General features: G+C 40.9%; 1 protein-coding gene across 7 annotated transcripts; it reads left to right on the top strand.

Annotated features, from left to right (window-relative positions):
* Positions 1 to 567: 567 nt before the first annotated feature.
* On the top strand, positions 568 to 27124 carry spag9a (sperm associated antigen 9a). 7 transcript variants are annotated; one of them, XM_085270954.1, is made up of 31 exons: positions 568 to 1061; positions 4518 to 4638; positions 7999 to 8069; positions 8166 to 8254; positions 8376 to 8526; positions 10570 to 10656; positions 11660 to 11795; positions 11920 to 12013; positions 12111 to 12232; positions 13214 to 13228; positions 13511 to 13568; positions 15490 to 15642; positions 15895 to 15946; positions 16047 to 16177; positions 16333 to 16389; positions 17957 to 18118; positions 18245 to 18374; positions 18631 to 18720; positions 18822 to 18938; positions 19048 to 19234; positions 19314 to 19529; positions 19609 to 19828; positions 20110 to 20226; positions 20467 to 20547; positions 20663 to 20730; positions 20899 to 21047; positions 21200 to 21371; positions 21631 to 21744; positions 23130 to 23312; positions 23630 to 23767; positions 24959 to 27124. In XM_085270954.1, the coding sequence occupies exons 1-31, from the start codon at positions 762 to 764 to the stop codon at positions 25075 to 25077; spliced, it is 3900 nt and encodes a 1299-aa protein (XP_085127080.1). In that variant the 5' UTR covers positions 568 to 761; the 3' UTR covers positions 25078 to 27124. The 7 variants fall into 7 exon arrangements, with proteins under 7 accessions (XP_085127080.1, XP_085127079.1, XP_085127081.1 ...); XM_085270953.1 differs by having other exon boundaries at positions 20896 to 21047; XM_085270955.1 differs by lacking the exon at positions 13214 to 13228 and adding an exon at positions 12720 to 12731 and having other exon boundaries at positions 20896 to 21047.
* The last annotated feature ends 541 nt before the right edge of the window (positions 27125 to 27665 follow it).

The following is a 27665-nucleotide window of genomic DNA, read 5'->3' as shown; positions in this document are numbered from 1 at the left end:
AATATATTTATTTACTTTTCACTATCTAAATAGTTGCACACAAATCACTTTGCACATTTTTTAAACCTCAGTTATTTTTAATCATATTATTTAGAAAACTTTCGAGGCGACTTTTTCTCCATAAAACTGCCAACAATTTTACGCCGGTAGCATGATGTGACGTCATCACGTGATATGTCTGGTCAACAACTCAGCTGTTGGATAGTTGCTTCACGTACTATGAGAATTGTTGGAATTACAAGTTGTATTGGACGAAATAAAATGCCTGGATTTGTTTGTCTCCTTCCATGTTCAAGATAAACGTGTCATTATCGTGCAGTGTAACAATACGTCTACATTTCTAAATTCAATCAGCTACAGGAAAAAAACATTTTTTTGTTTACATTTAATGTGAAAAAATACAGTGTTGTGTGTCTATATAATATTGTTTGTGCTATATTTTCAAAAGATAAACAGTATCTTTCGCTACTTCTGGGTCTTCAAGGGCTGGAAACTGATCCTTGTGGTTTTGTTCTCATGGTGATTGAGGAATTTGGGAGCTTCGGGGGAGCATTTGAACGCAGCACGGGACAGGCGAGGAAAAAATAGGAAGAAATCCACGTAGCCTGTCTTGCATCGTAATAGTACATTCGTACGCTGTTCTCAATGTGTCCGTTTGATTAAAGAAAAGCTGTCTTTATTTAAGGAACACGGGCGTTCATAGTGGCGGGGTAAGGCGGAGAAAAAACTGGTCCTGTTAGTTGAAAGGAAGAGGACTAAAAATGGAGCTGGAAGACGGAGTTGTGTACCAGGACGACCCGGGGACATCAGCGATGATGTCTGAGCGGGTGTCGGGCCTGGCCAACTCAATTTACCGCGAGTTCGAGAGGCTTATCGGTAAATACGACGAGGACGTGGTGAAAGAGCTGATGCCGCTTGTGGTGGCCGTGCTGGAGAACCTGGACTCCGTGTTCGCGGAGAACCAGGAGCACGAAGTGGAGCTGGAGCTGCTGAAGGAGGACAACGAGCAGCTCATCACCCAGTACGAGCGGGAGAAAGCGCTGAGGAAACACGCAGAGGAGGTGAGCTGAATGGATCTAAGAGAGGGGGAAGGAAAATATCAACATTCAGCATCCTTTTTTTTTCTTAAAGGAGGGCAATGAAGCCTGCCTCAGGTGCTTTCTCCTCCCAGCATCCCTGAGCGATGAATTAACCTATACACGTGGCCTGGCAGCATCCATGGTGTTCAGTGGGGATGTAAACAAGGCAGAGTCATGCTAACGGCTCACTGAAATGGCCCTGTCTCCTTGTTGGCTCTGTTTTCTTGCGGGATGATCTGTCATATAACTGTGTCTATCTATGAAACAACGCATCAAAGCCACATCCCTGGCAAATGCACATATGATGTCCTATTGCATCAGATAGTGAAGTCAGAAACAGCAGGTGAAGTGACTCAGCGTTTTGGGCCATCACTGTAACTGTAAAATACATATATGACGTTTATAAAACACATCAGTGTGAAGAGGATGGAGCTTGTGGAATAACAGTGAGGCATAAAATGTCACAGAAAATCCCACCACGGCTTTAACCAAACTACTCTTAGTGATGTTTACATCACTAAACAGCATAATTTCCATCATTCATGCATGTGCAAAGCCAAACATCCTGCACAACAGTGTTACTTCTTTAAGCTCTTATCTTCATATGCAGAAAATACTGTGTGCACAGATAGATGACCACAGTTCAGATATCTAACACCTGGAAAATATCAGAAATATACATTTATATTTACTTAAAGGAGATTTCCAGTAATTTAGCTATAAACATACTTTTGGGTAAGTTTGGGTAATTTGTAAGAGACAAAAAATAAAGTCTAAATTGACATTACAGTCCTTCCGAACTTAAAAGTTTTTATTTAGAGCTGGAAAACACCTGCAACCTACATTTCCTGTAATGCTCTCGGATCTCATTATTTACAACAGACTCTCACAGCTGGGGAATGTTCACATCTTCCAAAGCGGTCAGGTTATAACACTGTTGTTGTGCAATAATTACTTACTTTGTAGGCCCATGCCTATGAAGACACAGCTTCTAAAGTTTAGGATGTGATATCTGAGTGGGTGCACATTGGCAGCAAAAGTGGAGCCCTGGATTTCGTGTTTCTGGCAGGGTGTGTGTGTTTGTGTGTGGTCAATCTGCCCTGAGCCCTCAATATGAAGGGTGAAGCGATGTGACTCGGACCTTCTGTCACAGCTGGCCTCTGTGGCTCAGGGGCAGTGGAAAAGCAGCCCGGTATGCTGTGGAACCTCCATCCAGTGGGTGATGCTGCACCTTGGTCACAGCAGCCACAAACACTCGTATACACAGTGACAATACTGCTGTATCCTGCATTGTTTTGCAGTATAATGTGTTTTAAATAGACACAGAAACAATAAGCCGGTTTCCTGGGTAGGACTCTTTATCTAAAGCCCCGAGGAGGAGTGAGCAGGGGTACGCTGAGCCTCCTGGGAAGGCACAGTGTTACTTCCAGGTCATGTGATCCTTTGTGAGAAGAGGGGAACATCCTTCAGCTTTCATTTCTGCTTTTCTTTTGTTTTTGTCTTGGGTTTCAGTGTCAACAGACTGCCCTCCTTCCCACCCATTTTATCAGACCGATGAAGGGTGTGACATTTCTGTTTTTGGAAGTCGTTTTTAATGACACCTTTTACCCGCTCCTTCATTGTTTCATAACAGGTAAAAAAGGATAGCAGCACATTCCTGTCTGCTGTGATGTGTTTGCGAGCCTGTTTCCACTAAACTCGGATTTAAATTGAAGATAATCTTGAAAAATGAAGCAGAATAAAGCAGACGGCTGTGAGAATATCTTTAACTTTAATTACATCTAAGGCAGCAGTTCAGCCCATTAAAACTTATTTGCATCATCTTTAAATTTCTTGGGTGTGTCTGATCTGCACTGTTGATGTTGTTTGCTGCGGGAATACTTTCTATCATATCTTCACAAACAGGAAGCTGGTGTTTTAATTGTCTCACACATAGTTACTGCTTTATCTTAGGTCCAGCGTGACTGATTATTTCTATTATTCCTTATTAGTTACTAGCTAATTTCCTTCTGCCATCCCTGGGCAGTATTAACTAAACTAATTTTATTGGTTGTTTCTGGAGTTCTGGTGTTGATGTAATGTAAAGACTGGACAATAATACAGAGTAAACCCTGACAATGAAATTAATGCCTTTTGAGCAAGCACTTGGCGACAGTGGGAAGGAAAAACTTCCTTTATACAGGAATAATCCTGGAAGAAACAGGCCTTCTATGGTACTACTGTACTGCTAATATGGAAGACTGAGAATGTCAGCAAATGTTCATGCTTGAAACTTTTCATGATTCCTCATATTTCTACCACTTTCTTTTACTTTTATTTTATTTTAATTTACTAGTAGATTTCCAGTTTAAGATCCATAGTAATTACCTTAAATTTCACTTCTATGTAATTCATACCTTCAAAAACACAGTAGCGACTCCCTTAAAACCACGGCAAGCAGGCTGCTACTGATGAAAAAGAGTGTCATTTGGGTCGATCACTGAGTATAAGCTAAATTATGTCTTTGCAAGGAAGTTTCCTGCATCTGCTTGTACATCAAAGTAGGGTAAGATTCCTGTGCCCACAGGAAGGAAGAGAGCCACGTCAGGGCCTTGGCTTGCTAAGCTGGACAGGATGTGGACGTTGATACACACACATAAACAAAAGTGCATTTTCAGAGGCCGGCCTATAAGGAAACTGGGAGGAAGCGGCACTGCAGATCAGACTCAAGACACATTTGATAATCTGTCACAGTCGTAGGACCATTAATACTTTTAGGGATCCAGAGATATGTCCTTCATTTTCAGAAGCCACAGTTATATTTGTACGCGTCACATCAGTTTTCCTAAATGTTAATACTGTAAAACAGCGGTCCCCAACCTTTTTTGCGCCACAGACCGGTTTATGCCCGACAATATTTTCACGGACCGGCCTTTAAGGTGTCGCGGATAAATACAACAAAATAAAACAAGTACCGGTACCGAAAAAAAAGAAGATTTATTCATAACACACGTGAAAAGACCAAGGAAAACCGAGTAAACGATAAAAACGATAACAAAATAACGCTGAAAACCGATAAAAACCCTGAAAACTATACATTTCACACCTGAGCCTCAACTCTCGCGGCCCGGTACCAAACGACTCACGGACCGGTACTGGTCTGAGGCGGTTGGGGACCGCTGCTGTAAAACAACTAAATTGTATTTATAATAGTTTTTATTCTAAATACAGTGACCAAATTACTATTTCAAACATGCATTTTGCAGTGGGGCAGAATTCCTCATTTGGTTTCATTACTGTCATGTAAAAATAGAACGCCCAAATTTAGGAACGGCGTCTTTTTTTTTCGTATTGCAAAACAAGCATCAAACAAGATCAGACTGCTGACAAACCAGCTTTGTTATGTTTTGCATTAAGTGTCAGTGAGTCCAACAAAACTGTGTTTGTGTGTGTGTGTAGAAGTTCATCGAATTTGAAGACACTCATGAGCAGGAGAAGAAGGACCTGCAGAGCCATGTGGACCGGATGGAGTCCCACTCCCGCCAACTGGAGCTCAAAATCAAGAACTATGCAGACCAGAGTGAGCAAAAACACACATTCATGCACATGCGCTTATATTATTGTGTACGTGCTTTCAAAAAAAACTTCCATGTCTGTCAGCATCCATGCGCTGAGATGAAATCTCATCGCTATTATAAATAATTCTGTCTGTTTCAGTTCCTGCAGTTAGTCTATTTTTCACTCCCTTACTATCTCCTTCCTCTCATGGCTTGATATGTATGCACACATTAACTATGCAGACTCTCACGCTCTCTTTCTTCATCTTTGCGGGGGTAACAGTAATGGGATTAAAGGATTTCTGTTATTCCCATCCTCCTAATGCGGCAGTACATTACCCGCCCATCTTATGGGTGGATTAAGAGGTAGAGGGGAAGCGATTGGTTCATACATTCTGTCTTGTCAGAAAAAAAGAGGGGATTCACACAATGACTGGTCCAGTATCTGGTGACTAAGTAGCTGGCTGGTTAAAGCAAATCATTCATTCACACAAAGCTGCGAGTGGGAAGAAAACAGGAATTTCTTTCCGAATCTGACTTACAGCAGAAGCTTTAACAAGGCAAACATAAGTATCCCAGTGGCTGGTGTGATGTGGAAAATCAAAAGTGAATTATTTATCGGTTATTGCTTTGTTGTGATTAGGGCTGAACGATATATCGCATTTGCGATAATATCGCGACATGATCAAGTGCAATTTTCTAACCGCAAAGGCTGCGATTATACTGCGATTATAAGGCTGTCCAAATTACTACCATATCCCAGAATTCATAGCGCGGCCCAGCCAAACTCCAGTTTCCAGCAATGGCGGCCGCTACTAAGTTTTAAAATTACTCATACTAATCTTTCTGGGTCACAAAATAAACTTTTAACATATTTTCAGGCGAGAAAGTAGTTGTGTAAACATCAAATATCTGCTCGGTTTATCAAGATATCCCATATTTGCAAAAGTGCTTCGACGTTTTCAGAGGCGTCTGCTACCCACCAGCTCGACAGCTAGCCGGGAGCTCGAGGGTTACTGATGCGGCCGAGAACGGCACAACTCCCGGCACATCATTTTCAGATCACCGCGGAGTTTCGCTGCTCGGGTTAAACGTAATATATAAGTCACTTAGACAACCTAAAAATGTTATTGTTGGGCTTTTTTCAGTGTTTTGTTTGTTCGTGAGTAAATCGGTTTGGCTGAGATTAAAGTTATTAGATTAGATAAAATAAAACTTTATTAATCCCCCGGGTGGGTTCCTCCTTGGTTTTCACACAGCTGACTAAACGTCAAACAGAAAATTAAACAGAAGTATGAGACAGTCGAGAATTTACACCAGTGTCTGGTTATATTTTAGATAGCAAGAAGCAGACGGCAGAGTTTATTAAACTCCACCGAGACAGCGGTGACGCTAATCAGAACTAGACCGTCCAATTTCACGCCTTTAAATTTTAAAGGCGTGTTTGTGTGTGTGTTTATACAATTGCTATTATGTTTGCACTTTATGTGTAATGTTACTGACTGCAGAGATCAGTAAAATGTGTGTATTTTTTATTTATTAGTTTTATTTATTTAATATTATTTTTTAATTGAATGACTGTAGTAGTTCACAGATGTCGAAAAACTGAGTGTGGTAAAGCCACTGATTTTGTTTATGTATATTTCTGCAATCTGCACATTGCACTGACTTTCATTTTAATGTTTACACCAGGGTTCCTTGTCAGCACTTTATGCTCAGATGTTTGTAAGCTAAAAATAAACTATTGTGTATGTTCAAATATACTGTTGTGATTGAAGAAGTTAAATAAAAATGTCAGTCATCAATTCATGCATCACCTCATGTCATCATAACAGAGGTCTGTCTTCCAGGAAAGAACAGTTTAAAATTAATGTAATATAGTATTGGCCATACTATATGATGTATTGCTTGTCTTTGTTTAATAATACAGAAGACAAAGACCTTAAAAAATAATCGCATATCGCATCGCAATCGCAATATTGGGGCAAAAAATCGCAATTAGATTATTTTCCATAATCGTTCAGCCCTAGTTGTGATTGCTGTTTGAGAGAATGATTCCTGCTCAGTAGGTTCAGCTAATTTGCTGCCACTCCCAGTAAATGGTAAATCATTCATTCATTGAGGTGCTTTAAATCCGAGTCCACTGAGTTAAACGGCCGCAGTTGCAGCAAGAAGTTAGGCAACAGCAGTATAGCTTAGATAATGTTAGTGCTTTAGTTTCACTGGCCTGACACGGAAAAGATCAATAATTAAGAGATTGGAGCTGAGTTTGGGGAATTCAGATTTAATTGATTAATAAAGCATCCAGCAGAGTAACAGCCTGATGAGGAAGTTTTAAACAAGTCATGCTTTATACTTAAAAAAAGATTTTTAACTTTCAGTCAACATGAAGCAATATTTTGAATAAAAGCAGCTGAAACAAATAAAATCAAAGGTTTACCTATTCAAATAATTCAACATTAATATGGAATCACTAAGAAGAATGTGCTTGGTATAAACTGAATGTTTACCAATCAAGCAAATTTAATCAGACCAGATTTGTTAAATTTAACCTTTTAAATTGTTCATATGTAACAAAATTAAGTTAGTTAAAATGAGCATTTCGGCCAAAACGTTTTTTGAGTGTAGAGCTTCACAGTGGATGATGCTGTTTGCTTTTTGACATGTAAACTGTTCATTTGGTATGCATTTCAGGATTTTAGGCTAAATGACTCATAAATCCAGTCAGGCTTATGGCCTTACATTCAGCTTCTTCTCCACCCAGTGATTACTTTATAAAACAACACACACACACACACACACACACACACACACACACACACACACACACACACACACACACACACACACTCATCAAGGATTGCGAGAAGCTTCAGCTGTCCCCCTGCACAGCTTTTCTTTCTTCATTTTATTACTGGGATCTAGGAATGTGATGACTCATGACTGCAGAATAAAATTGCTCGATAGTGTCAAAGTACACACTGGCAAGGCATCATCGCACAACACACAGAAGCTTTAGCTGTTGTAATTGATAGTATCCGATAGCTTTAAACCCGTCTGTTGCAGCAGCTCGCTGCGTGGCTTAGGCTAAACCTGATGTGCTAATAAGGGATTAGATGTTTTTGTCACTTCGTAAGGCGCCCAGTGCTGAAAACTATTTGGGTGCGATTACCCCCCCACCCCCAGCCCCCCTATACTGCATAGCAGAGAAAAACTGCACGCCTTTTTACGTACGACTGTCATACACATGCAAAAACCTAATGATCACGGAGAAGAATTACAGTAATGTGACAGTGAGGTTCTGAAGTATTTAACAAGTGATTTAAAGTCTATAAGCTGGTTGTAAAGTAGCTGAGACTGATGAGGGCCTTCCTTTGTTTCAGTTGGCAGGTTAGAAGAACGAGAGCTGGACCTGAAGAAGGAATATAACTCCCTCCATCAGCGGCACACAGAGGTAGGTTAGAGAGAAAGGGAGGAGCGGAGCGTAACTCTGAACAGTGGTCATGACTAACTAGCTCCCTTTTGGGTGTTTTTGCTTTGAATTCTGCAGATGATCCATAATTACATGGAGCACGTGGAGAGGATCAAAATGCAACAGATCAGCGAGACCTCCGAGTCGAGCGCAGTCGGCCGAGTCAGGTGAGAGCGCATAAGTTTGTTTGCCAAGCCACTTTCATATCACACGTCATCGACAGGCAGCGTTTGTGGTCTGTTCTCCAATAAAAAGGGACGTTTTATAATTTTTTTTTAATCTCCCAAGGAGAGAGCGACCTCTTTCTTTGGGAATCTTCCCATCATCTGGCGGAGCGTCTCTGCTCATCCCAGATCCTCAGGCCAGAGCAGAGACACTGGGCACAGAGAGCTGGAGGTTCACTGACTCATCGCAGCCTCGCTCCAACACAAGTCTCAAGGTGGGTGTGTGGGTCGTACCCACCTTGTGATCTATCCTTAGAGAATAAACCTGTGTCTGGTTCAGGCCACGTTATGTCAGCCAGAAAACCGATGTGTAGAAGACACATTCATGCCTCGTCTATGAAGTCTGGATGTAAAAGGCCAACATATCTAATTTCTGCTTCTTAAAGCATCTTTTCCATAAATAAGCTGAAGGCTGTCGTCCAGGTCATGTTAAATAAAAGAAAAGCAAGTGAAATGAAAAATCTTAAATAATGACATCACTTGATTCAAATTGAAAATTAATAATTGATTATTTAATTAGTGCTTTTGCTGTATTATTAAAAAACACTGGCATTATGGAGAATGATATGATCGCTCTAATTGGATTTCCTGTTTGTGGTGGTTTTGCCAGAGGTCGAAAATAGAAGATAGAATAGGGTTTTTAAGCTTCGAGTCCATTTATAAATAGAGAGCCTTTGATAAGGCTCGGGTGTGCTTATGTGTTTTTTATGCAGGCATCTAACAAGGCGCCCTCTGTTTCTAGACTCTTCTTTAGCCATTGATGAATATGCAGACTTCCCCTGGTGTAGCAATCAGAGGAGATCATTAAATGTGTCACATGAATATTTATAAACGTTTTCTGCAGGTACAAATAACACATTTTTATGTGTTATTTTATTCAGTATTTACAGTTCATTTAATTCGTGTTTTAAGTGGGGAAACAAAAATATATTTTTTATATATATCCACAATATAATGGTGTTGATGCTCCTTAAAGTCACTTGGGTACTTGATGGGCATGTCAGCGGTGTTTGTATCTGTGGCAGTCAGAACCTGCAGGGTGACAATGTTATTACATTGCACTGCTGCGTTTTTGTTAAAACTGGGACACCAGCTCTGCGGCGCAGTGCATTCTGGGAATGATGCCGCTGTATGGCGTGCAGCCAGTCACTGAGAGAGGGAGGAAAAAAGAGGCTGGCTGGATTGTGATGGGGCCTTATGTAATCAGAGCTACAGGGCGGTTATTGCTAAGCCACCGCCTTTTGAACATGGGTGTCTTTGATATGCAAACATGGCGTCAGAGTTCAGGAGCGATGTCATGTTTATTTATGGGAGCGCGAGGTGCTGCAGAGGTGAGCGAAAAGCAAACGACAGGTTAATGACCTGCATGTGCTGGCCATGATCTAGTTTCCACATTAGTCATTTAAGTAAAACCATTTCATCTTAGCTCTGAAACTGGCATAATTATGTTTCTGCGTCATTGCATTTTACTTCATTCAAGGGGAGCGCTTAAATAAACAAAAGAATTAAAATGATTCATATGTAATATTACTGTAATGTAATATGTAAGTGCTGAAATTATAAAATACAAAAACTGAAAAAAATTGAATCAATATAAATATATTTGTGTACTTTTCATAACTAAACAATTGTTTTACTATTACTATTTCTGACTTCCTGCACAAATAGTTTTAGCTTTGCAACATGTCATTAGTCAAAACCTATTTTGATTCTATACAGAAAGTACAGTGGCCCTGAGAGGTCAAATGCACTGCACTTCAAGAACTCTAACACTGAAAATGACAAAAGCACACATAACACAACGGAAGAACAAAAGCTCACAAAAGTGACAAGCTAACAGTTAGCGGTTAATAGTGAACATGTATCTGCAGCATTATAAGAATCACACAATTACGTTATTGTGTCCCCAGAAACACTTCAGTTTTGTTTCATTTAACTTCTGTTGTGTTTTTTGTCCTTCTGCAACATTTTTTCTATTGGACGATATTTGCTTAAGTGCATTTGACCTCTCAGGGCCACCGTAGGAAAGAGATTTACAAAACAATAAACGCTGATTTGACTTGACTAAAGACTCATCTGTTGCTTGTTGATGATCTATAAACTATAATCACACATGCACTCACACACACATGCTTATTTGTATGTATGAACTGTCCCATTCACTTCACAGACATGCACACTATGAGGTGTTTGCATTTCTGTTGAACTGCTTCTGCACTTGTGAGCTGCATTCTTACTCTTCCCCCTCCCCCAAGCAGTTGGACTATGGTGACCCCCCAAAGGAAAGGGAGGGTAAGAGTGCGCAGGACTCTACTTGGGGGAATTCACTGGCAGACGACTGCAAGGTAGTTGGATGAGTGGCGGCTGGTACGAGCAGCAGCGCTCCTGCACTGGCCGTGCGCAGCACAGTTTATGTTTGCGTGTGTGTGGGCTTCTGTAGTTTGCTCCACTATGCTGTTTCATCTTTTCAAACACGTTGCTTTGTGCATTTGTAGACTCTCACGTCACAGACCAGCTGTGCTATATGCAACCATGTCTGAAGGCCTCATTGGGATCTTTCAAAATAAAAGTGCACATATGGAGCTGGTTAATTATTAATGTGCAAAAGTCAATAGCAGCTTGGTTGCATCTGGCCTCCAGTTTGTTTTTGATTTTGGGTAAAATGCATGAGTTGTATATATTTGACTTTATTTTTGCTGTATTTATGTAGCTCTTCAAACATTACTAATCACTCATTTTACATTAGCGTACATTTCATCTGTCACTTACTGCTGTAGTTATGTATTATTAGTTTTTGGATTTTCGTGGGATTTGTGTAGTTTACTAGAGTTTAGTAAACTAGCAGTAGCTCCTGTTGTTGTCCTTATTTATGTTCAGTAAATGTTGTTTGAAGCCTTCTGCAGTCTGTGTCGTGTTTTTTGGACGTTGTGTTTGCGTGCCACTTTCTGTGTTGCTCATATTGTCTCTTTGCATCCAGCCAGAAAGCTCTCCTCAGTCCATTCGCAACGTTTAGTGTTTCCAGTATATTTCATTTATATGTGATTATCTGTGTTTTGTTGTGCTCCAATTTCACTAATATAATCTCATATAGGATAGTGTGTCAGATCTTTGTGGTGTAAGTGTGATTTTTTTCTTTCACCTTATAAGAAGTTGGTAAAAAAAAAGCTCGATAGTTGAGGATTTTTACTTTGTGAAAAGTGCCCTCTACATAATGTAAGAGCGGAGAGAAATTGGACTCTTGCTGCTTCTGTTTCTGTGTCAGCTCTATCTTTGGTTTATTTTCTATTTTGGTACAGCTTCAGTTAAGGCATCGCTTTGTTGTTGTAAATGAATCACTTTTCATTACAGGATGAGCTATCAGACTTCACCGGCTCCAAGTCGGCCACACCGATGTCAACCACTGCCTCGGACATGGAGAGGGAAGATGGGAACAGTAAGAGCACAGAGGTGCAAGCTGCTCCAGGGACCAGAAGCATATCAGTAGGTAGGGTCACATATTCCAATACTCTTATGTTCAGGTTTACAAAACAACACCACAAAAACATTATGATGTTTACTTGCATATCCTTCCTTCTGATCTGTATCATCTATGCTTGTGTGCTTTGCAGGTCAGCCTGAAAATGAAGACAGCTCAGATGTGAAGGACATCATTGAGTCCACCCCTGAGCTGGACATGGATCTCATTGGGTACAGACCCTGCAGGTAATACAAAGAGGACCTTTTGGGGGTGTTTTTCTTTTTTAAATGAAAGATCCATCAGGCAAAAAACATGACCTCCTATTGTTCTTTCTTTTGTCAGCACTCCTACTAAAGGCATTGAAAACATGGCATTTGACCGCAATACAGACTCCCTGTTTGAGGAGCTGTCCTCTGCAGGCACCGGGCTCATCGGGGACGTGGACGAAGGAGCTGATCTTTTAGGTGAGTGAAAACTTTACAAAAAAGTGACTGAAAAAACGTGGATTGGTTAGTCTGAGAGTATTATGTAGAAAAGGTCACATAAAAGCTACATTTTTGATGTTTTTCAGATGTTTGACAGATATACTATGTAAAGGTGTACATTTCAATGTCAGATATGTAAAGAAAAAATACTGAAATCTTAAAAGCCAGAGGTGAAATACATGCTGAATGATTCTGTAAGAAGCCTGAATACTTCTTTATAATCACTGCTTATTTTCTTTCTAAAAGGTCTTAAAGGTGATCTGCTGAATTCCCACTTTGATACTTTACTAGCAGATGTTGTTCTACTTTCTTTAAATTCATTGTAACTTCAACACCAGCTGTTTTCTGCGACGCTACACCGCTTGCTTTGGTCCAGCTGTTGTACAAAGTGTTAGCCATCTACCCATGTTAACATCACCTCTCTCTCTCCCGTGTCTCATTCTCTGGCTTTTGTCCATAATCCAAGTGGAGTACTCTGGTGTGTATGACCTCCAACCTTTCCTTAGCTAAACATTTTTCTGTAAAGTTCCTTTGACCTTTACCCATTACTCATTCTTTCCACATCCACCATTGTTAAAGGTTCTTCTTCATTGCGTCTTATATTAGGGTACATTAATATATTTTCGTCTGCCTACTACTTCAAAAAGATTTTGGTGCATGAATGATGGAGTGTAGTGCTTCCTTTTTTGGCCTAATTGATCTTTATACAGCTTTTATTTTTTTCATTAATTTTTTTGCTCTTGTACTTTTCTTCTCTTGAGTGCCGAAAATGTCAAATGTATGTTATCTTTAGAGATTTTACAGCATCTCTTCCTTTTTGCTTGTGGAGTCAGCAGCTACACATTCAGCTCTGGCTCCTTCATCATTTTGGTCATTTCACTGTCTCAAACTATATCCGCATTTCTCTCTCTCTCTTCCCTACTCTTTTTCCGCCTGGCTTGGATTGCATGGTATTCTCAGACCTTAGTTTGATTGGTAAGACCTCACCCACTCTTTCCATTCTTCTCATGTCTGTCATGTGACATGTTGTGCTGTGGGTTTGTGCGTTGCGGTAGTTTCATGTGCTGTGAGACCTACAGTAACAAATATCTCACTAGGAGATATTTCATGTCCAACGTCATGCCTGGTTGGATTTATTCTTAGTGTGAATAGTGTACTTCTTTATATGTAGTGTTAAAGTAGTGACAAATCCAGTTTGTGTTCAATTCAGATTTGTTAGGTGATAAAATTATAATGTTGTTCTTTAATTCTGTTCAGGAATGGGCCGGGAAGTTGAAAATCTAATTATGGAGAATTCACAACTGCTTGAGACCAAGTAAGTAGAATTTAATATCCACTTCTTCATCCTTTGTAGGGCTGTAATGACTCTCTCTAAATTTGGTTTGTTTTAGTTTTTTAAATGTTTTTGTTTTATTGTTGGAGATCATTAAGAGGAAAAAAGCAATGTTGAAAATATTGCACCCACAAACATCCATTGATTAGTATCTAATACTGTCGTTTAACATATTGATGTATTCTCATAACGTAGAATTAAGCCTTAAAAAATACATAGGAGTGAGTGCCACATTTTAGTGGTCACCATGTTCCCCCCACCATCTTGAATACAATGGTGGAAATGGACTTCTCTCTTCTGCCTAATCGCTGAGTTGTGTATGTTGCTAGAGACCAGCCACAAACAAAGAAAAAGGTGAAGGAGAACTCTTAGATGTTCGAGTGCCATGGAGTCAGATTTTTAATTCATGTCTGCACATTCACACGAAAGGTACAAAGAGTCCTTTCGTGTGAATTTGTACACGAAAGGTACAAAGAGTCAGGGCAGCACGGTGGCACGGTGGTTAGCACTGTTGCCGCACAGCAAGAAGGTCCTGAGTTCAATTCCAACATCAGGCCGGGGTCTTTCTGTGTGGAGTTTGCATGTTCTCCCCGTGTTTGCATGGGTTCCCTCCGGGTACTCCGGCTTCCTCCCACCGTCCAAAGACATGCAGCTTGTGGGGATAGGTTAATTGGATAATACAAATTGTCACTAGGTGTGAATGTGCAAATGAATGTGAGTGCGAATGGTTGTTTGTCCCTGTGTGTTAGCCTTGCGACAGACTGGCGACCTGTCCAGGGTGTACCCCGCCTCTCGCCCTATGACAGCTGGGATAGGCCCACGACCCTGAAAAGGATAAGCGGAAGTGAATGGATGGATGGATGGTACAAAGAGTCATGAACTGAAGTCAGAGCCCTAACACATGAAAATGTGCATGCCTGTTTAATTATTACTGTCAGCAGATTAGACTCTCTCTTCTCTAGAAGAGCAGCAGCTGTTTATAAGCTATCATTATGTCAGATAATATTAGGCTTAATAAACACTTCCTTTGATAAACAGTCTGATGACATTTTCACATTGTATGAGAGTTTACTCGCTAGGTGTCCGAGTTCAACAATGTGAGATCTTGTTTAAGGAATGTTTCACTAACAGCTGCTAACAGATTTTAACAGCTGCTAACAGAGGCTAACAGCTGCTAACAGAGGCTAACAGCTGCTAACAGAGGCTAACAGCAGAGCTTACTGACAGAAAAGTGAAGGAAATTTAGCTAACAAGGTAACAGTGGACAGCCTACCCAAAATAGCAAAAAGGTCCCAGAGTCACTTTGCTATCAGAGTACACTGACGATAGATTAACAGTGGCAAGAGTTTTTGAGGTGACTCAGGCATAACAGCATAGAATACCTAGAATAGAAGTATTTACCAACACATATCCACTTTTGAATTTCCTAATTTATTGGTAAGTGTTGATCAAATTCAAATATATTAAAAGAAATAATGACTATTAAAGAGGATTTTTTTTCTTACACAAACAGTAGTAGAAACACGCTGGCAGGCCACGGCTATTATGGCATACAGCCTAGATTTAATGTTTTTGATCTCTCTTGGCTGACTAAAACATGTCTGCCCTACAGTAGCTGTCCTAGCTAGGATTATGCACTTCAATTGGGATAATTAAAAAAACAGAATTCAGTTGACTGCAACCCACTGACATCTATGGGGTGAAATTTTACACACTGTACCTTTAAGAACTGTTTTTTGGTTTTTGGATCACTGTGTCCTGATTGGACATGCAGCACTATATTACTGACTTTTGAAATTCATGATTTCAGTGTAAGTTTTAGAATAACTGAATCCTTTGTTTAAGCTGCCTTTTGTCTTGAAAACAGAGATTAAAAAACAAACGTACTAAAATGTCCTTCCAGGAACGCCTTGAATGTGGTGAATAAAGACTTGATTCAGAAAGTCGACGAACTGACAAGTGAGAAGGAGATGTTGGAGGGAGATCTGGAGGCTTTGCTGCAGGCAAAATCCAAGCTGGAGGAAAAGAACAAAGAGCTGGAGGAGGAACTCAAAAAGTAAGAGCTATGAGAGGAATCTGTGATGTTTAGTTTCTGTCTTTAGTCACAAGGACGATGAAGCACGCTGCTGCAGGTAATTCACTGTTGGTCGCAAAGTATAAATCCTCGCTGACACACTTTACTACTGTGCTATTGGAGCTAAGTAGCAGGAGTCTCTGCTTGGCGAGTGCCTAATGGTATCTCTCCAAATAGAAACTCTGGCTACGCCCATTTCCTATAGACATTTGTGTAAAAACTTATATTTTCCAGAGTACGCCTGGAGATGGAGGAAGCAAAACATAAAGCTAACGAAGAAGAAGAGGTGAGTCCTGTAACCTGTGTCTGTTGAGTGGCTCATTTATGTGGTAGAATTCATGCATTTCTGTGTGGTCATGTTTGGGTTTAATTGTGTGCCGGTACAGAGTGATTTACCTACGGCTCAGAAGAAGCGTTTCACCAGAGTGGAGATGGCCCGAGTGCTGATGGAGAGGAACCAGTACAAAGAGCGACTTATGGAGCTGCAGGAAGCTGTGCGGTGGACTGAGATGATCAGGTGATGAAGCAATGAGTGGTGGACGGATGGAGCAAAGTGCATTTGATGTTTTGTTAGGGTTATAACTTTGTGTTATACATATAAAAAAACATATATCAACATATCCGGACACATAAACTAAAGATTGTTAAAGATTGTCGTCTTCTCTTCTTTAGGGCTTCAAGGGAAAATCCAACTATCTCAGAAAAAAAGAAATCCAGCATCTGGCAGTTGTGAGTCTTTTTGGATTTACTGCATTATTTACTGTTTGTCTTTTAGTTTTGATAGGGCTGCCACGTTGCCTTCCAAGTTGAATCCTGACTTTTTTTGTCATTCAAATATTCAAATACATCTTTTTTCTTATCTTTTCCGGGATGTGCCATTGAATTGGCAGCATTAGGTAAAGATGATTTGACAGACCTCCCCACTAAACCTCTCTCCTACCCTACCCCCCGTTTAACACAGAAGTGCTCCTCCATTCTGAAAGGATCCAACTTTGATGTGTCTTTATCCATAATCTTTGCTCTCAGTGCAGTGCATCAGTTGTTGTTATGACAAACTGCTCAGATGTTACTCTCCTTTTGCCCCCGGACTTTCCTGTCTCCTGCCTGCTGTGTGCCTTTTGATGTTTTCCTTACTCTGTCTGCTCATAGCGAGCAAAGGGAAACTACATATACGAGTATATGTACATGTTGTGTTGCTTATGTCTACCACGTCAGACTGCACATGCAAGTCGGTAGATTTGATTTCTATTATTGCGGAATTTTAATATCTAAATTGCCATCCTTAGCCTTGGTAAGCTCACCTCTGTAGCTTTTTAACATATTCTCAAAAATCAGAAAGAAAAATCAAAAAGCAGTACGATATCGTTCTGCAGTAATAAAACAGGCTTTAAGCATGTATCTTTGTCTTATATATTGTAAAAATTCACACTCACTGGTCACTTTATTAGGTATACCCTACTAGTATCGATTTGGACCACTTTTTGCCTTCAGATCCAACAAGATTGTATCAATGCTTCAGCAGCCTGAAGCATTGATACAAGGCAGGATGGCTTTGTGCTTTCATGGTGTTTAGCCAAATTGTGACCCTACTATCTAAATATAGCAGCACAGCTCGAGACATCAGACCAGGCAACTTTTTTCCATTATTTCATTGTCCAGTTTTGTTGAGCCTTTCCTGTTTTTCACTGACAGAGGTGGTACCCGATGTGGTTTCTGCTGCTGCTGTTCTTGCCTATCTGCTTCAAGGTTGAACATCTTGTGCATTCACAGATGCTCTTCTGCATACCTCGGTTATAATGAGTTGTTATTTGAGTTCACCATAGAAATGGTTGTTGGGAAAATTTCAGTAGATCAGCAGTTTCTCAAATACTCAGACCAACTTGTGTGACACCAACAACCACAACAGCCACATTCACAGTCACTTGAATTACTTTCTTCTGCATCCTGATGCTCAGTTTGAAGTTCAGCGGGTCATCTTGACCACATCTACATGCCTAAATGCACTGACCTGCTGCGATGTGATTGGCTGATTAGATGGTTTTGTTTACAAGCAGTTGAACAGACATGCTTTATAAAGTAGCTGGTGAGTGTATAGTAGTTAAAGTTTTAGTTAGATATAATAGGGGAGTGCTTAGCTCTACTTTGACTCCCAGCATGCTTTATGTCACTGTACAGTTAATGTTGGTGGTAGTTCCTTGATTGTCTGGTTTGTTGGTGACACCCCTGCCTTGCTCTTTCCCTGCGCTCCTGTCGGCTCTGTTTCCCTCTTGGCTTTCTGTAACTTCGCCACGTGCAGCTTCAGCAGACTGTTTAGCTCCTCCTCCAGTGCCCCTGCCGTAAAGTTTGAATCCCAGTCCAATACGAAGTACAGCACTCCGGGCAGCACGGTGAAGAGGAGCAGCACTTTCTCCCAGTTCCCCACGGAGAAGTCCAAGACATTTGACTTCCTCAATGAAGAGTAAGTAATGAGGACGTGTGACTTTGAGTTCTGTGGATTTTACCAAGTTGGAAATTCATTAATGCACCTGTCTATAAAATGTATTATCAGCTGATGGCTTTGTGTCTCTCGTGGTTCTCCCTTTAGTAAGGAACAGTGCAGTTCTCCATCACGTAAAGAGCAGAAGAGAAGCCAGTACAGACAGGTCAAGGCTCACGTGCAGAAGGAGGACGGACGAGTCATTGCGCATGGCTGGAGCCTGCCCAGCAAATACAAGGTGGGAAATGAAAAAATTGCTTTGCATTAGGTCAGAGATGCGATCGGCACTTTTTATTTTGCTTTGTTCGCTTTAGAAGAAGAAATCGTTTATTTTAAATGGCCAGCATATCCTGTGCAGCATAATAAGGTGTATCCTTTGTCTGTTCCAGCCCTGTGTTCATGTTCACCTGAGAAAATTTAAAAGTAGTGGTTTTAAAAGTCTTAAAATAAACTTTATTTACAATATTTAAGTTTTGACTGTTCTACCATCACAGGTAGCAAACGGTGGACAAGTGGAAAACAAAATGAACTTACCTGTGCCGGTTTACTTGAGACCTCTGGACCAGAAAGATGCTTCTATGAAGGTGCTTAAATGAATGAATAGACAACTCTAAGCATACATGCAGGATATTGTTGTTATATTTTAACATTTTGATGTTTCTAACAAGCTCTTTCTGTCCCACAGCTGTGGTGCGCTGCCGGGGTCAACCTGTCCGGGGGTCGGGCATTTTCCTCATCAGAGCTTTCTAAGCAGACAAAGGGTTCTCAGAGCAGCTTGGATCAGCTGGAGCAGGAGAGTAAGGTGAGTAGTTTAAGGAAGGAAGAAGCTCTTTGGAGGCAGTTGTGACTTCTGATAGTTCTTTATGTTTTATACTTTGAGTCGATTCGCTAATGTGTTACGTTGCTGTAAGGATCGGGAAAAAGGGGAGAAAGAGAAGGAGCTGATTGTTCAGGATGAGATGTCCAGTCGTGTGTGGGTGTGCACTAGCACCCACTCCTCCACCAAGGTTATGGTTCTGGATGCCACTCAGCCCTCTGACCTGCTCGACAGCTTCTACGCCTGCAACACTCACATTGTCTGCATCGCCAGTGTGCCAGGTAGGTCCAGTGGTCACGCTTTGTGTTTGTTGGGGTAAAAATAGTTTTTCTTACTGGGTCATTTGTGGTGTTTTGTCAGGTGTGTTGGAAACTGATTATCCAGCAGGTGAAGCTGTACCCCAAGACCTGGAGTCCAGCCAAGGGGATGCGGCGTCACTGGCTGGCAGCGTGGCCAGTGTAGGCTCAGCAGGCAGCGATAGCGCCTCTGCAGCCGAGGGCACCACTGCCATTCCCCAGACAGCTAGTGCAGGTGTTGCCGACCAGCCAGCTAAGCACAGCGCCACCTCAGCCTCTGGTAGTTCTCTACTAAAAAAAATGTTTAGATAGAGTACAGTATGTGTGGTTTGACAGCTGTGCTGTGCTGTGATCCACAGCTCCCACTGTTGAGTTGTCCAGAGAGACCAGTCCAGCAGAAGATGGGGTTCCCACAGCGGAAGAGGCAACAGAAGCAACGGAGGCTAATGCTGGCGTGGGCGAAGAAGGAGAGGAAGATCAGGGGGCTGACCAAAACCAGCCAGGAATCTACACGGAGCACGTGTTCACCGACCCACTCGGGGTGGAACCCACTGACTCCTTAGTTGCTGAATCACAGAGGTGAGAGTGAATATTGGTAGATGCTTTAGTCAATTCTTAAGATTTTTAAGGCATATATGACAATTGCAAATTTAAAATCTTGAAATGTATGAACCCTAGAAGAATTATGTCCAGACATTAATTTACACACCTTAAAAATAAAACAGCCTAAACTTGCTGTTGCAAAATAAAAGCACTGGTATTTTTAGCTTACAGAGGAAACCATAAGAGCAGCTGTGGAAACTCGGCTGCACGTGTTTACTCCATGTTTTCTTAATGAAGGACTGTTTTCCATTATCCAGGGGATCCAGACAGGATGGGGTGACTTCTCTGGCAGAAGACTCGGACCCATCAGAGACTGAGGTCCTGAGGATGAGCAGTGCACTTCCCACCATGTGGCTCGGTGCTCAGAATGGGTGGTAAGTGAGGCAGCAGCCACTAGAGGGAGCTATTAGTTCAGGGGAAAAAGGAGGAGAAAATTTGATGAGGTTGTAACTTCATGGAGAAAATTTGCTTTTGGTTATCATGCTGATTTTGGTGTTTATTTATTTATCAGCGGCTGTGTTTTTGTCATAGTGTTTAATCATTCGGATACATTTTCATGTCTTTATTTAGTTGATAATCAGGAGTTTTCCTCTGCTCGACTTTCCTGTCTTTAGTCTGTACGTCCACTCGTCTGTGGCTCGGTGGAGGAAATGTCTTCATGCCATCAAATTGAAAGACTCGATCCTCAGCATAGTGTGAGTAAAAAGTTGGTTGTGTTTTTATTTAAGGACTTGCACACACACAACAAATGAACATTTAAAAATAGACTAATAAACATACTTTTAAAAGTGTCTTCATAACCTGTTGCAGGCATGTTAAAGGGAGGGTCCTGGTAGCACTGGCTGATGGGACATTAGCAATTTTCCACAGAGGCATTGGTAAGTCTGTAACTGTCTCCGACAGCAAAAAGTCCGGTTCATCAGCAGCCAACCAGTGGTTTTTGCTAGTCACAGGGTGGTTGCCGTCTTATTTTCACTGTAGTGTGACTGAGCCACGACTAATTTTATGCCACAAATTGCCAAAGTCTTCTTGTTTCTTCCAAGCAGACGGACAGTGGGATCTAACCAACTACCATCTGCTGGATCTGGGCCGGCCCCACCACTCTATCCGCTGTATGACCGTAGTCCACGATAACGTTTGGTGCGGCTACAGAAACAAGATCTACGTCATCCAGCCAAAGGCCATGAGGATAGAGGTACAGCTGTCATTGAAAGTTAATAAACCATATGTTGTGCAAGTTATTTTTCTATTCCAGTCAACTTCAACCAATTAAACCTTATTGTTGTCATGGGAACATCCCAATTTACTTCTAACATTACGCAATTGCAATCTATCGCGCCCTTGCAGAAATCCTTTGACGCTCATCCTCGGAAGGAGAGCCAGGTACGGCAGCTGGCCTGGGTTGGAGACGGCATCTGGGTGTCCATCCGACTGGATTCAACTCTACGCTTGTTTCACGCCCACACCTACCAGCACCTCCAGGATGTGGACATTGAGCCCTATGTCAGCAAGATGCTGGGTATACAAACTGTTTGTTGCCTAGCAGTTAATCAGCACTTTTGTAAATCATCTCAACAGACTTCTGGTTTTATGCTCACTCATTTATAGGAAATAATCCCTAGATAGAGTTGATGTATGAACGCTAAGGCAACATACATGTAGAATTCAGCGCTTACTTTCTGTACACACACGTAGTAGAGTGATATTTTGAACAGTTTAGGAGGTCGCAACGTTTCTTCTTCAGATCTTGGATCGAACATCTTCTGTGTGTGTTGCAGGTACAGGTAAATTGGGTTTCTCATTTGTGAGAATCACCGCTCTCGTCGTATCCTGCAACCGACTGTGGGTGGGTACAGGAAATGGCGTAATCATCTCCATCCCGCTCTCTGAAGGTACAGCACAATCTCATCAGCTGCCTGCTTAAATGTCCACTTTTGTTTCATAAAGCAATGCATCATCAAAATGTTCTTTTAGCAGTGTTTATTCACTGAACTCAACTCATTACTGCATTAGGAATAAATACATACTGTTAGCTTTTATGCTCTATTTGCATTGCAGAACATTAGTTTCATCATTTTAAAGTGTCCAAGTCTTTATGATTTAAATATTCTGTGGGAAAACTGAGATGTTGTGAGGTTAAACTGTTTATTTTTGAGTATTCCTGAGTACAAATATATTCATATTTGGCATATGGTTGAATTGAAGCATGCTATTAGTTACGTAAACGCGCGGCGTGTTCTTAATATCAAATCCCTCACTGCTACCTCCACCGTCTCCTTTTATTCTTCTTTCATATTTCAACTCATCTCCCAGATGGCCATTCTGATGCCTCAGGGACCGTCATTGTGTAGCATCACCTTCTCTCTTAAAATCCATAAATCCTCAGTCTCTTCTCGCTGCGTATCTGTGCTGTAAAAGACAGTGGCATTGCCATGGATACAAGTCTCACATAGCTTACATAGTGCAGTTTGATGGGTTTATGCTTCAAAGCTGGGCTCTCAGTAGATATTGGGGAGTGCTGCTCTCTTTAAATATTAAAACTTTTCCAAGGGTGTACCTGCGTTTCCTGTCACCATCTTCTTTCTTTTATATCAGTGTCTGTGTGAAGGCTGTACAGTTCTCTGTGTTTTTATAATCAGGGTCTGTTCTTATGTCTGCTTTAACCTCTAACTTTAGGTTTTACTTAGAGGTCAGAGAATAAAGCGTTCTTCCAGAATTTAGCAGACAGGCTCCTCTGCGCTCTGACTCACTTGATCTACATACAGTTCGACTGCCTGTGTCACAGACTGGTTTCAGACCAGGCCATAACTGCGATAACTGGTTTTTGCAGATAATCCTAGCTTCTTTCTTTTTGCTCCCTGTATGCTCAGACCTGATTTTATTATTTTGATTATCACCTTTAAAGCACATCTGGGTCTGGCCCCACGCTACATAGCAGAAATATGAGCCCTTTGACCTTGGAATAACTGGTGTGAGGATTTATTTAAATCCCTTCTTAAATACACTTCTGCCGACTTCCTTTCTGTGATATTGTATCTACATAGTTTTTCTGGTATTAATTGTTGTAACTACTTTTATCTTTTGGTAGTTTGTCTTGCATTTTTGTTTTTTTGATTGGCGTTTTACCTGTTTCCTAACTTCACCTGTTTTTGTTTGACCTCGTTTGTTTTTCCGTTTTCATTTACCTTCCAACTTTCCTGCTTTCGTTTATCCATGAAAGCACTTTTTTCAAAGAAGCACATAAAGTGGGCAGATGACACTTTACTGTATTCTTCAGCTAACAGAACAACAGGAACAGTGCCAAATCGCCCGGGTAGTGCTGTACGGGTCTATGGTGATGACAGCTCTGTGACAGACTGTGCAATGCCAGGCAGCTTTGTGCCATACTGCTCCATGGCTCACGCCCAACTATGTTTCCACGGACACCGGGATGCTGTCAAGTTTTTTGTGACAGTGCCAGGTAAGAGACAAGTGCAGAGAATCTGTGGGAACATGTTAGGTAATGTTAGCCATTATCAAAGGAAAATTAGCAGCCATGTTGAAGTTGATGTGAAGTTTTCTATGATTGTAAAGAGAATATGAGTGTGAGTGTTTGTTGAACTAAAGAGCACAGTTGAATCAGTGATATGAATTGTACGATCTAGTTTGTCATAGATTAAATAAACAAACCATTAAATGAGAACGTAATCGGTAGCTAAAGTAACAAGAGAATGAAAGAGTCCCTAAAACACTATCTTTTGTTCTCAGTTTCTTCATACTTTAAATTAACTGTCACAGGTCAGGCGATGCCACCTCCAGGTGGTGCAGATTCAGGCTCTGATGACCCTGCATCTGAATCCTCTGACACAGCAACTTCTGAGACCAAAACCTACCTGGTCATCAGTGGAGGGGAAGGCTACATTGACTTCAGGATGGGTGGGTGTAACACAATCCATGTACAAGTGTATATTTATACACAGCAGAGGTTTTTATTCTGAAAAGAAACAGCTGTTTACTAGACTTTTTGGAGTAAAAGGCTTGAATGTGTCCCTTCTGGTATGATGTTTGCTTTAGGCCTTAATCACACAGGCTTAAAGACTGGTTGGCAAACCTCTGGCAACCTCAAGTCCCCAGGAAAAATGTATGATCTCTGTTAGGCAAGTGGTTGCTGGAGGTTGAAGGCTGTCGCCATGTGAAATTGATCTCAAAGCGGGTGCTGAATAAAAAATTTCTTTATGATTGCGATGGTCGCTAGCAGATTGCAGCAGTTACTTAAAGTGCTAAAGCATTAAAACAAAAAGTTTTACGTTTTGAAAAGACAAGTAAACAATAAATTACACTAATCCAGACATGAAGAAAAAATGGCATGAATAATCATTTTCCAATTTAGAACTCAACAATATTTCTGGAGTGATTTAAGAAAGAGTGAACCAGAGATTCAAAATGAGCATTTGTGTAAGATTTATATCTTAGAAATAAGATGTGCTTAAAAAACATATACAGCCAAATGTCATCTGCATAGCAGTAAGAAGAAATGCTCAGGAAGTTCTCAAAATGTGTTAAACACAAAGCAAATATTACAGAAACATTAAGGGCCCCAAAACAGAACCTTGTGGTACACCGTGAGCAAGAGAAGTGGAAGAGAACCTGACAGACATGATGAGAATCACTTCTTTTTATTCTGTAGAAACTGTGATGCAAATTAAAAATGGACAACGTTTCCCTTTGAAGTCAAAATTATGCCAGGCTGCTTAAACCAACACATTTAAAAAGTTCCAAATGTCTCCGGTTCTGGTTTGTGTTGTACTTTTTACAGTTTCACTGCCACTTGGTGAGTAGTTTGTGGACAACTCAGGAAACATGGAAACTACTGGCAACCATGGTGATCTTTTAGCAATGAAACCAATGGCAATGAGATTTTCACTACAGCAGCATACAGCTCTTTGTAAACAATTTCACACTAGCAACTTCAAGTAACCTCTAACAGCCAGTCAGCAACTGTTTCTTTCATCCAGCAACCCCCTTTACCCTCGGGTCCCTGACCACTTTCTAGACCTGTACAAATGTGGCTTTTGCAATTGATTCCACAACTACATCCAGCAACCTTACTCATCATCTTCTCCACAGGTGATGAAGTAGGCGAGTTGGATGGTTTATCCGAATCGACAGCCAGCCTGCAGTCGGCGCCTGCCAAGAACGAGCGGAGTCACCTCATCGTCTGGCAGGTCACGACTTCTCACGATTGAAAAACTTCATAGACTCTTGTGTTTATGCCAGGGGTGCCCACCAACCCCTGCATGCCATTCTGGAAGTTTTTAATTTGTTCTTAATACCTGAGTAGTTTACTACTTTGTAAAGAAATCAAAAAGAAAACAAACAAAGAAAAAAAAACAATTATTTTTAGTCCATGTTTTGTAAATTTTATTGTTTATGAATCTGAAATAGGTAAAATGAAGTATATGTTAACTTTAAGAATACGTCCAGGCGTTCCCTTCTGCATGTTGAAGAAGCTGGTGCACACACAGGGGAAAGGCTACCTTTTAGCACATCGTGTGGGATGGGCAGTTTGATCAGGTAATTGTCTGTTGCTTTGTATCTCAAACGTTAAAAAGGCTTTCGTTGTAAACAAAAAAAAGGCACTTACCTGAAGTTGAAGTCGTCTAAATAAAGAGCAGGCAGTTTTGAGTTAAACTGAAGTATATTTTATAGTAATCAGACTATAGCACTACATGTGTTAACCAGCACCGACGTCTTTCCTGTGTTGAACATTTTAAGACCTGAGCATCAAAAACCTGCAAGTTATAAACGTATAAAAAGGTATCGAATTTCTTGTCACCGGCGATATCAGGCTGATTACTCGACTGTATTGTTTGTTTGGTATTAGAGACATAGCTTGCAGCAAGTGGTGCACATTAAACACACTGTTGCATATTTAAATGTGCTTTTATGCAGGAAAAGCTGTAGGCTACAACATTGTTTGGGAGTTCGAATGTCCCACCAGTTGCAACAGGCTGATGTTTTGTTCTATGAATCATGTCTAAGCACTTTGGGTACTTCAAGGTTTCCTGTGGTTAGAAGAACTAGTTTACTGTAGGTTAGCAGTAGCCTGCATGAAGAAACCCCTCGTGCCGTAGGTGAGGAAAATCTTCCTGTGCCGCCAGCTCAGTGCTTCCTGTTTGCTTCAGCTCGTCGGCACTTTAAATTGTTAGATGTTAGTCGCTTTGGAGGAAAACTGCTGTGTCCTGTTTGTATGAAGGGAACAAAATGTACAAATATTTTTTAGGAAGATGGTCCCAGTAACCAAAGGATGTACGAAGAAGTATCTCAAAACTATTTCATTTGTAACTCAAATATTTGGGAGCTCGTGCGCGCATATATTCAGGATTTAAGCTCAAATGATGCAAATTTAACTAACAGCAACATTTCTGTGTGGCACCTTGAATCGGACGGCACTAAAGAGAGACTCTCCTGATTCCTTCATCATTCCATGTTTCATTGTTACACACACAGATTTCAGGCCTATAAGGCACATTTTCTTTATTCTTTTGTTGTTATTTTGGGCATTGTGTGTGTTTTGTATCCATTTGTGAGACACTTTGATTAAGAGATGAGTATTTTCATGATTTGACTGTAACCTGACAGCAGGATGCCAACATTAAGAAGATGTTGTAATTTGTTTTTATATGTGAAGCCTTGGTCTTCAGTCCATTTCAAAACAGTAACTTTATATTGTGTTTTTGCCATTCCAGTATTTATTTCCTTTGCTATCGAGCCTATCTTGGTTCAGAATGTAACTTTCTACACGGGCAGAGTATCATAGGCGGCTATTGTGAACAGAATAGTCTAACGAGTTTACATGATTGTTAATAATGGTTAAATAAAATGGATTAATGTCATTATGTTGGAAATTTTTCACAAACCATGAGATCAAATTGTGCAGAGAAAAACTTTCATTCATGTACTAAGCTATGCATGTTTTTTTTAGAGAACACTGCTATATTATCGGCTAAATCTCAGTTTATTGCCACCGTTTTGGGTGGGGTGGATGTCAGTGTATGTATGTGCGTGTTTTCTGTTTAGAGTACACATGTACACTTAGGAGTGTCTGCCAGTGTGTGTTTGATTTTCCAAGTGTGTGGTGTGTGTCTGCTTAGTGTATGTTCATCCTTAAAAACAAAACCCAGAGGCTGGTCCCATTTATTTCTCTGGGCGCCATAAATGGTGGTCAATGTTTGCTAAAACAGTATCATAGCCTTATTTTTAACAATCTATTAAACTCAGTTTCATGGATAATGTGCTGGTATTGGTGTCTGTGTTTTTCCCCAGTGGGAGGCATGGTGAAGGCATAGACTGTTTATAAAAAACCAACATGATGTGACCTGTTGGTTACTGAGGTCCACTGTAAAAACCTCAAGCTGAGTAATTTCACTGTTTCTGTGATGAAACCAGATGTGTGAGGAGCACATGTGTCTGACAGAGAAACCAAAGAACACTGTACACTCATGAGAGGAGTGATTTTCAATCACAAAATCAGCCTTCCTTAAAAACCCCCACATTTTTCAGTCTGATGGGAGCTTTGCGCTCATTGGCAACTTCATGGGTCTAATCAACCAATCACGTTGCAGGAACACATTACAGGATGTTCTGACGTTTAAACTCAGCATAAGAATGATGTTACGGCCCGTCTAGGCGCAACCAGACCACAACATAAAGGGTGATCCATCCCCGTCCAACCCCGAGCAGCACGTCACACAATGAATACTTTGTGACAGTAAATACAACTTACCTAGTCAAAAGAACTAAACCAAACAACAATTACTTCCCTCCCTACCTA

This window comes from Mchenga conophoros, linkage group LG4, assembly GCF_057382185.1.
Source record: "Mchenga conophoros isolate Kocher_MC1m ecotype Shallow Benthic linkage group LG4, M_conophoros_male_GT1.1, whole genome shotgun sequence".
In the NCBI taxonomy this organism is placed as follows: domain Eukaryota; kingdom Metazoa; phylum Chordata; class Actinopteri; order Cichliformes; family Cichlidae; genus Mchenga; species Mchenga conophoros.
This window is presented reverse-complemented; position numbering and strand designations above follow the sequence as displayed.